The sequence below is a fragment of the Echinops telfairi genome, unplaced genomic scaffold, assembly GCF_000313985.2.
Source record: "Echinops telfairi isolate 266 unplaced genomic scaffold, ASM31398v2 ScPeMD7_1;HRSCAF=3_0, whole genome shotgun sequence".
Classification (NCBI taxonomy): domain Eukaryota; kingdom Metazoa; phylum Chordata; class Mammalia; order Afrosoricida; family Tenrecidae; genus Echinops; species Echinops telfairi.
Window position 1 is genome coordinate 45,426,999 of NW_022103896.1, and position 11,074 is coordinate 45,438,072.

Consider the following 11,074-nt stretch of genomic DNA (forward strand, 5'->3'; position numbering starts at 1 on the left):
GGAGTTACAATGACCATGACTAGAAAAGTCCTATCAAGTGAATCACTGTACCACCACAATGATCCATAATAATGTGTGAATTAAAGAAACAGTTGCCCACTTCCTTTTGTCCTTAACATGTCTGAGTTAGGCAAAAGAGACATTTTTATTTCAAATTATCTGGTGATTGCTTAATGTATCAGGCACTGTTTCGGCTTTATAGATAAGGCCACTGATGGTCAAGAGTAGTGAGTTACTTAGTAAGCAGGATGAGAAATACCCAAACTGCCAGTTTTCCCCAACTACAACAAACTTAAACACTGGCTGGGAAAATAATAAAAATGCAACAATACCCATAATTCCATAAGAGCATCATTTATATAGGGTTTTTAAACGCTTTAAGTATTCTACAGGGGAAAAAAAAGGACTGAAGTCATTTTATTACTTAGGATTATTCTCAGAAAGCAATGCTTTTAAGACTAGAACCATTAATGACAGTTAAAATAGCTTTCTGGAAAGTATTTTTCTATCCTCAGGTTGTCCCCCCAAAAACTCACAAATCTCGTCATTTTTATATGCCTGGCTGTGAAATATCCCAATTAAAGTCTCCCTTCTTAAAGAATAAGTGCATCAGACATACTGAAAGAACTTATTCAATGGTTTCATATTTTTAGGAACAAGTGACTATTCAAGGGGACTTCTTAAAATTAATGGAAACATCCCATTATCTTTTAATTCCATTCTCCACAAACTTTCTGAAGCCCCTTGTGTACCCTTATTGAGTAGATGGTTATTGGGTAAAATTTTAATAGAATTTTTAATGATTTATTATATCCCACATACACTTATTTCCTTAGGCAATATTCCACAAGTTGTACCACGTATATTAGCTTTGCACGAGTTGTACCATGTATCTATCACACTTTTAGTTTGACAACAATTTTGTTTTAAAATTAGAAGTTGAATATGCCTTTTCTAAAAAACATTAAAAAGCCTAAGATATATGCTTTCTGCATATTTGCAAAACATTGATATTGTGGTGTCTTATTTTTAAATAATTCTGATCCCATGCTTGTTGCAAGGTAAATTTGTAGATCAAATGATGGCAGTAATGTTTTAGTAACAGTTACAGGGGAGGGAAAAAGAACTCAGGTCTATTTTTCTTCCGGGCTTCACAAAATAAACTGAATTTAACCAAGCTCACTGAGAGGAGGTCTTTTAAGTGATAAAAATCTGGTATCCTGAAAGCAGCACAGTGAACTGCTAGCTCTTTTTTTTTTTTTTTGGCCACCACTTGCAGCAACCTTTCAGGTGTGTTATATTATTAAAATGAAATACTTAGAAATATATTATCTGAACAAAAGGAACTTACACAAAGAGCTCACATATCACTAGGCAGGACATTGAAATGGCTGGTGTCTAATATGTTTTAAAACCTTCATTTTTGGTCAGCATACATTTCCTTTAATTATTTTTACATTTCCTGTAGCATATCATTTTGAGGTTCCATCCATCAGGCTAGTATAAAGCTTTACAATTTAGTAATCCTAGATTCTGAGCCATTTTAAGATGGAAGCAGACATCAGAAGTAGTCGTAAGAAAATTAATTTTCTTCTGTAGTGTCTAGTTCTTCATCATCTTCATCATCAATATCTGTCTGTTGGTCCTTTCTGAGTCTACAGGTGGATACCTGTTAAAAGTTAACAGTAATAAAAATATTAACTTAAATGATTTTATATACTTGGTAAATCTTCTTTTATACCTCCAAGGCAAAGTGGGAGCTCTGGTGATCCATGGGCCGAGCGGTGGATTGCCAACTCAAGGTCGGTGACTCAAACCTACCAGCAGCTCTCTGGGAGACAGATGAGGCAGCTGGTTTCCTTAAAGATGTATGACCTTGGAAACCCTTGGGACCTAGGGTCCCTAGGAGTTGGAATTGACTGGGTAGCACTGGCAGTGGATATAGGCAAGTGCATACAAAACAAAATCTTTCATCAAAATGTTTATAAGCAGTCCATTTTCAGTAACAAATTTCCTGTAAATTAGTAAATTTTAAGGTTGGCAACAGTACCAAAATTTTTTTCATTTATTCACTATAAATTAATTTCTGAGTGATAATGTAAATTTAACCATTCAAATAGTCTCCAGTGCTTCAATAATGTGTTTCAGAGAAAAGTCTAGACTCAGTATATTATATCAAAAATATTTAAAATTTAGCAATTTAGGGGTAATAAAAATAAATATGAAGGAGAATCATCAAAGGAATGAAAACACAGAGATATTTAAACCAGATAGTGAGAAATACTGATTTGAAAGTAGCACAAATTTAAATAAAAGGCATAGAAGATGGGAGCCAAACCCATTATTTGGCATTACATCCAAACTATTGCCAGTTTTAAAATTTCTGAAAATGATTATGACGCCCAGAGTACATTCTGCAAGGTCTGGAAATAGTGTTGGTTGTCACAACTGGGGCTGGTATATGTGTTTTACTGGTAGCTAATGAGTAGGGATGGGATGCTGCTTGACATTTTTATAATGTGGATGGGATGCCAGCTTCCCTCCTCAATAGTTCAATATGCCCCCAATCTCAATAGTGCCAGGGTTCTAATGTGCTCCATCAAAGTAGGTAATGTCGTGTGCTGCTCAGTTGGTTCCGACTTAACAGTGTGACCCTATTGGACAGAGTAGAACTGCCACATCTTTCTCCCACAGAGTAGCTGTTGGGTTCAAACTGCCAACATTTGTTTTTGTAGCTGCTGGACACTTGGCCATTGTACCAACAGGACTGTTTAGATAGCACGACTAGCTCTAAATAGTTAACACTTCATATCCACTATATACTAAATTTAGTGAATCCATGTGTAAGGCACTTAGGCTGGGATATTAAAAATATAATTTTTTAGGGGGAGATATATATATATATATATAAAGCAGCAAATAAATGTTTAAATATAAGAAGGAATTAGGTGAAATTTACTATAAAAGTTGTAATTTGATAAAAATTTACTCCATTGGAAGTTTTGAAAGGTAGACAAGTAAAGCTTGGATGCTAACCAGAGGGTTGGCAGCTAAATCCACCCATCACGTCCTTGGGAGACAGACTTGGTGATCCGCTCCCATAAAGATTGTAACCTCAAAACAATCCCTGGGGGCGGTTTCACTCTGTCATGTGAGATTGTTAAGAGTGAAAAGTGGACCCTGTGGCATCTTACAGCCACAGATAGGAAAAGGGCACAATTCTCTAGAACTAGGGTTAACAAGCTATGGCCCTTGGACCAAAACAAGCCTGCTTTATATTTTCGAAAATAAATGTTTATTGGAAATCAATGAGACTGGTGACCGGATATACTCGAGGAAAAGCCTACCCGAATATCAGTCGAGGAACCCAATTTTACCACAAAAACTGCATTAAAAAATGTGTTGAAAAACTTGGCTTATACTTGAGTATATGCGGTATATATATTTGTCTACGGCTGCTCTTAATTGTGATACAGACCACATGGGCTGCAAAGTCTAAAATCATCACTCTCTAATCCCTTATAGGAAAAGGTTGTCAACCCCTGTTCTAGAAATCAGGCTTTCTAGATAAAGAAAAGATGAAAAAATTGGATTTTCCTCTAAAGATTTATGCCTTACGGTCTATGACAATGGTTAGCAACAGCCTCTCTTAGATATCAATTCTGTGTAGAACAGTAAATCATGATAACAAGATATAATCTAAACAGTCTGACTTCAAAATATGTGGTCTTCATAGTCTATGATTACCAGAGAACAATGTAGTATTTGCCTGCCCTTTCCGCTTCTGTTCTCAAATGTTCTGCTTTGGAGAGCAATATGTTATTATAGTGTAAATGATACTTAACATAAAAGAGGAATAACATTTACTCATTTCTTTTTTTTTTTTTTTTACATTTACTCATTTCATAGCAGAGGATGAAATAAGCCCTGAGAGGATTCCATATGAGGTGATATGGTGGAAGGGAAATATTTGATTGTTGAACAACTCCAAAGGCAGACGCTCAAATTCCTTTAAAATGTTTTGTTTGTAGCTCACCTGGCCTGTTCCAGATATACCCTTAGCTGACAGTGATCTCTGAAGAGGTGACTTTGAATTTGCTCTTACAATATCTAATCGAGATGAATAATCTGGTGGATACAGGGAGTTCCGGAAAACCTATTGCAATGATAAAATAACATTATTCTTAAAGTAGACTCTAAACCATGGAAATCTAGGCAATCCCAATTTAGTTCCTCTACATTAAGACTTTTTAAAGCGAACTTCTCCAAACAGACAAACATTCAATCATTTACTATAAATTTAAAGGAAAATCAAAAGGAAATACAATTTAACTTGGAAAGACGAAATCTTGAAAAAAAAAAACCCTCTTAACTCTTTGAACCATGTAAGATAATGAGGCTTACGAATTGTAATTCAGTTATTGAAACTTTAGCAGGGAAGACACAAAAGCAAGCAGAGGGTCCCCTGCACTGGACAGTTAGCAAGCTAGCGGGGAGGTTGCAGCTCATGCCATTCCTCCACTCTTTTCTGGGTGAATTTCACTACAGGACTGCTATAGAAATTAGTAAACTGGTGCCATGTGATTTATGAATTCTAATTTCATCTGTGCTGTCAGGCAAGCACTGGACTGCTAATTGCAAGGTTGGTGTTTCACACTACCAGCTGCTCTGCAGGAAAAAGATCTGGCTGGCTGCTCCCATGAGGATTTACAACCCCAGGAGCCCTGTGTAGAATCACTGTGCTTGGGGATCTACTCCAGGCAGGGTTTTGCTTTGTTTTGGGAACTCCAGCTAGGATTGGTCAGCTCTCCTTCTTTTATAGCTGCAGGTCCAAATCTCCAGCATCCCTATCTTTACTTTCCCCCATTTCTCTCTGTAGAAATAGAGCAGTCAGTGAAGCTATCGCAAGTGAATCGCTTGAACGTCCCTTCTTTACACCTCACTTTTTACCATTCCTTCCTCCCCGCTTTTTAAAGGCAAAATGTCATTGTGAGGCTTTCCAAGATGCATTTTTCCTTTATTCCAAACTTCAACAAAGCTTCCTTTTTCTAAAGGTTCCCTCCCCTACTCTATAAGCAAATTCAAGACCAGTTTCAAAGACTACCTTAAAGTAAAACCTTATTCTTTTAAAACCGGTGAGGCACGTTTCAATACCAGCTAACATCACACACTTCACCAAAGAAGCAGTCCATGCATCACATGAGGGAGGAGCCAGTGAAATGTAGGACCACTATGGTGCTCGGATGAGGTGATAAATATCCAAATGCCCCCTGGGAGTAAAAAGGTTCCCCACTCCTACTTTAAAAAGTCTCAAATAGTCTACTGTTTTTGCTCACTCATCAACACACTACACTAAAATTGCTCTTGCTTTAATCACCAACCAAAAAAAACCACTCACTGCTACTGAGCCATAGTGACTCTATAGGACAGAATAGAATTACCTCTGTGGGTTTCTTAGACTGTAAGTTTTTACTGGAGTTGGAAAGCCTCATCTTTCTCCTGCAGGGTGGCTGGTAGTTATGAACTGCTGACTTTATGTTTAGCAGCCCAACAAGTAACCCCCTACACCATCAGGGCGCCTGCCTGCCTTTTTTGCAGCTTCCCTTTTCAGTTGACCCTGTCTTTGAAACTTGATTTCTAGACCATCCTAAACTCTCCTATTGTGCTATGTGCTCTATTTCTTCACATCTCTTATACCTTGAGTATTTTTCAAGAGATTTCTCTTAGGCCATTATTTTCCCCCCAGTCATGGACCTCTGAAAGATCTCAGCTATACACAATGTTTAGTGACTACCCTTTAACCAGGCCTTCACATTAAGACAGAAGCATGGCATATAGAATGTGTTCATACAAGGAATGAAGTGATCTTGACATCACTTGACATTAAGTGATCCCCATATTGTGCGGGGGGGTGGGGGTGGGGGGGGAAGGAGACCCAAACTTAGGGACTTCTCTAAGCATGTGTTTCACCTTTAGAGACCTGCAGCTCATCCACGCACTTCAGGAATAAATCATGATTAACTTAAGCGGTGGGTCTCGTGTTAAGAGTAGTTCATCCTGGTAGAAATACGGGACATACCATTGATCTAATTAACTGATTTTGTGAGGGGCATACTATTTTGGATAAAAAATTCTTTTTAAACTCTTCTAGGACAATGAAGTCATAAGTGGAAAGCAGAAGAAAATATTCAGCCCTGGGGATAGAAGTTATTAAAATTTACATCTTCCTCCAAAAAATACTGTTGGATCTTTACCAAGGTTAATGTGACAAGTTGAATATGAACAGAAAATCATAAAAACTGAGCTATTCAGGACACACACAGTAACAAGACAGCTACAGTGTTCTAATTTGAAGTTTTACCAACACAACCACTGCTTGCTTTTAACCGTTTCCACACTAAGAGAAGAACTGAGTTTAGATTCACATTCCTACCTCTAAATCTTCTTCCTCATCAATCTTTTGTATATTTTGGTAGGCAGCAGTATAGACCTCTAAAGCTTTGCCATGAAATAACATTTCAATAGTGATAAATTCTGAAAATATGTTCTAAAAAACAAAGATTTTAAACAATTAGTTAAATTGCTTTGTGAGTTTAATAAGTTTATTCTTCACAATATTCTTTGCATTTTATAAAACACAGAGTTATCTTTTTTAGAGGGAAGATGAATGCAAATGATGACCAAAATAAAAACAGTTGCAAAGGCTTTTGGAAGCAAAACTTTACATTATACAAAGTATTTTCTTATATCACCATTCATGTCTCTATTAGTTTTTAGTTATTATCCCTACCATGACCTAGCATTTGACTTATCCAAAAAGACCCGACTGAAATGTATACCATTATGTAGTCTTAGACCATGGGGCTGTAAGTATTGCTCTGTGGGTTCCGGTTCATTCATGCATGACTTTATTCCTATGAAACACGTTTAAACATGCCTGTGAAACCAGTAGATGGCTAAAGACACGTCCTATCCATGATACATTTGTCTTCAACTCGTTACAATGCCGCAAAAAATATGGACACTTTTTGTGCCATGGAAAAATATTATTTTGAGGTCAAAGTTAGTGTTAAAATCTTAACAAAATTCTAAGTGTGCATCTTCCCAAATCATTGAAGCACTGGAGCAAGTTCATGTGAATGCTGACCTACATGAAACAACAGTCTTTAGATGGAGCAAACATTTTAAGGAAGTCCGAATTCAAATTCAAATCAGAATCCAAGGCAGAGAGGTCAGCTCATGTGGAGACACCACATATATTTTAGCATCCCAAAGCGATAGTCTTTGTTAGATTTTCTCCAAGGACACAAGACAATCACTTATTATGAAGGCATTTTAAGAAAACGGAAAACTACATTGGTGAGAAAAAAGCAAGGAAAGCAATATGCTCATTCTCCAAGAGCAGCCAAGGCTGTCCTTTCAGCATGTCATAGAGAAACCTTACCCCATCCACTCAACAGCCCTGCTCTTGTCTCTTCACACTTGCTGTTGGTGTTCCCCAAACGCAAACTCCAGTTCAAACACACAGAGGAGCTGAGGCCTTCAAGAAGGCTAAACTGCCCTTTTGATGCAGTGTAAACTGAGGAGCTCAGAATCCTTTGGGCTAAAGGTTAGAACGGAAACACCACCTTCAGAAGTGAAAAGACCTAGGTGGAGGATATGTTGAGAATAGCCTCCCATTTTGAAATCTTTAAGAAATGTTTCCATGGTCTGTCTTGGAAGAAATACAGCCAGAACGCTCCCTAGAAGGGAAGATGGCTGGCAAGGCCCCATCTCACGTACTTTGGACATATTGTCAAGCAAGAGCGAAACGGGGAAGGCGGCAAACAAGAGCCAGTTGGCACAGTGGCTGCGACAGTGAACTCGAGCTGAACAGTTGTGGGCTGGGTGGCACTGCCTTCTGTGGTACATGGGGTTGCTGGGTCAGAACGGACTCAATGGCCCCTAACAACAAGCATAAGGTTTTACAGCGCTTTTTTTTTTAACTTACCTTCATATCAGAACACTTTTGAAGATGATATCTAGACCTGATTCTTCTAAGATTATAACTTGCCCACTGCATTACGCTGTTCTTGCTGGAATCGTTTTCTTCAGAAACTGTGTAGGTAAGCTTTACCATGATGAAGACTTGGTGATGAAGATCGTGAGTAAAGAGAATGAATAAATATGTACAAGTTTTGAAGATGGTATCTTAGCAACTCCAATTGATGTTTAACACAATATTGATCAGGCTAGAGTTATAGTCCATCATATTTCTGATTATATGCTACTTAGGTTAACCATAAAGGATTATTCCGTAATAATGATATTCCTACCCTTAATATAATACCCAGGAGCCCTGGGTGGTGTAGCCATTTAGCAAGGGGCTATTAACCAGAGGTCAGCAGTTTGAAGCCAGCAGCTGCTGCACAGGAGAAAGGCGGGGCTTTCTAGCCCCATAAAGAGCTACGCTCTCAGACACTCACAGGGGTAGTTCTGCTTTCTCTTTTCGGGTCATTATGAGTTGGAATCGACTCAATGACAGTGAGTTTGTCTTGTTTTTTAATTTAATCATACCGCCATGTATTTACATAAACTCTCCAGTTTTCAAATATATAACTTGTCCAATGCTGCTCCCAGAATGGGAGACCTAGACTTGCTTCTTATAAGACTGTAACTCTTGCCCAAGGCACTATGCTATTCTTGCGGGAATCATCTTCTTCAGAAATCGTGCAGCTAAGTTTTACTATGAAGACTGGGTGATGGAGATCACAAGCAAAAGGAATGAACAAAGCAGTACAAGTGACAGAGGCAGGGGTGAGATAATCAGGTGAGGAAAAGCATACAAATGAAATAAGTTTCCAGTAAACAGGATCTTACCCTTTTGTTAATTATCTTGTTCCTTATCAAAGTCAAATTTCAAAGCATTAATACAGAGTAGAGGTTCCCAAACTTATTTTGCCTTTCATCCCCTTTTCAGGGGGAAAAAAACCACATTACTCTGCACCCCCCTGACAATGAAAAACTTTCCTAGTATAACCTAGAATCCAGAATAAAGTGTAGGTAGCTGCTTTGGCAGACACCCCATCTTTCCAGTGCTGCCCGCCCTCTCCAGGGGGCGTGGTATCACCCACTCTAGGAAACACTGAGAGCAAACGGGACCAAATGAGAACAGGGAGAGAATACATAGTTTTTTCCTTAAAGAGACAAGATGGAAGAGAAGTGCTGAATTAGACGACAGCAGTCCCCTACCCATTTCTCTTAAGACTTGATCTGCTGAGGCAAACACCTCAGTGGGAGTGGCTCTCTATTTTGGAATAAAGCCATATGGATATCCACCAGTGATTTGCGATTTCTTTGCTCTATCTCTATTCACCAGGAAAGAAAGACCAATCAGAAAAGAACACCATATTCGGTAGAGGGCTAAAGGAAATGAAGCCAACCCTCAATGAGATCCAATGACACAAAAGCCACAGCACGGCGCACACACACACTGGCACCAGACTGGACAGAGCTTCAGTCTGTTACACCTAAGGTCACCATGAGTCGGAACCAACCTGACGGCATCTAATTATTTTACCCTAAAAATAATAATAATAAAAAAATTAGGGGGTTCCTGACTGCTGCTCAATGGAAATAGGTACACGGTTGAAAGTGCCTATTCCGGCTGGCTACTGGACATTTGGAAATATGACTAACAATGACCTTTACTATCACTTTCTATAGGTCATGGAGGATGCTACCGCAACAAAAATCATTATGCCCAGACACAAGTTTGGATTTGTCTGAATCTACAGATCTCTTAGAGATAGAACGGGTATGGACTAGTGCAGGAATGCATTGTATTCTAAGTTGTTAGCCTCCCTTCTGGCAGCTGCTAGCCAGACAGCCAACTGCCCTTGAGACGCGCTGAGACCCTAGCGGGAGAGCAGCAGAAACAGGGCTCAGTAGCGAGCTGAAGCCCTGAGGCCCCCGGTGGTTCTTTGAAGCCCGTCTGAGGGATCAGCACAGGCTACATCTTTCCTTCTGAATATGAAATCCAGATATTCTTAACATTGGGTGAACTTCCTTTATGTTCAAGGCTGAAATACACTATTTGCTTTTTAATGACTTTGCTTAAGAGTAGAATGACTGACAGCTTCTAAAACAGACCGTGTCCTGGTTGATGACTTATAACACAAACAGCCTGCAGAATGAGCCCCCCGACCTGCTTCCTTTATGGGGAGACCGGGAGGTGGAGAATACCTATTTTAAGATGCCAGAGAGCCAGCTCCCCTTCTCCTTGGACAGATATTTAAAGACTGCTTGAGAAGGGGAAGGTGAAATCATACCTGAGCACTCGGCAGGAAAACCTCAGATAAAGGAGGAAAAGCCGACCTGAATATCAGCCGAGGCACCTTTTTACCACAAAAACTGCATATAAAAAAGGTGCTGAAAAACTCAACTAATACATGAGTATATATGGTAAGTTTATACCAGTCATGGGAGCTGGGTATTATTCCTACTCTTAATATTTCTATATATTACTATTTCATTGACATTATAAGTATTTACTAGACTGTTGATACTGTCTAGTTACCAGTAAAGCTCAAACATTGACAAGTTTATTAAACTAAAATCTGCAAGTCTAGGTTTAATTGAAATCTACACATAATTTGGCATATGCAAACATCTCGAAATAATGCAGTATTTTCCAGATATCTGAAGGGAGTACTTTCTGTTGATTGAAGTCTCATGTAATTGCTGGGCTAACTTAACATTTTAGGACTAGTGTTTCACACGACTACATTCCCTTTAATTTTTAAGTAAGCCCCGAGAATACGTAGGTTTACGACAAGGCTTCCAAAAGCTCATGGGGGAAAATTCCACTATTTTTCCTTTCATTTTTCCATGAACTTTTGTAAGCCCCTCATATTTGCACTGAAGTACACTATTTGTGTTTATCCATATCCACTGACACTCTATTGTGTTCTATTTTTAAAAGATAGTGGTCAACTGAGTTCGCTAGCATTCTTCTGCCTCAAAATTCCATTTTTTAAATTAAAATGCACTTACAAAATACCTTTGGAAATGAGATGTGTTTTACTCGCCACTA

At 38.7% G+C, this 11,074-nt stretch overlaps 1 protein-coding gene across 1 annotated transcript in view; it reads right to left on the reverse strand.

Annotated features, from left to right (window-relative positions):
* Positions 1 to 338: 338 nt before the first annotated feature.
* CIBAR1 (CBY1 interacting BAR domain containing 1) overlaps positions 339 to 11,074 on the reverse strand; it is a 26,448-nt gene continuing 15,712 nt past the window's right edge. The window contains exons 8-10 of the mRNA XM_045288056.1: positions 6,434 to 6,547; positions 4,037 to 4,156; positions 339 to 1,669 (exon numbers count right to left, since the gene is read on the reverse strand). Coding sequence (XP_045143991.1) covers positions 1,583 to 1,669; positions 4,037 to 4,156; positions 6,434 to 6,547 — 321 coding nt within the window. The 3' untranslated portion in view covers positions 339 to 1,582. The remainder of the gene's footprint in view (positions 1,670 to 4,036; positions 4,157 to 6,433; positions 6,548 to 11,074) is intronic.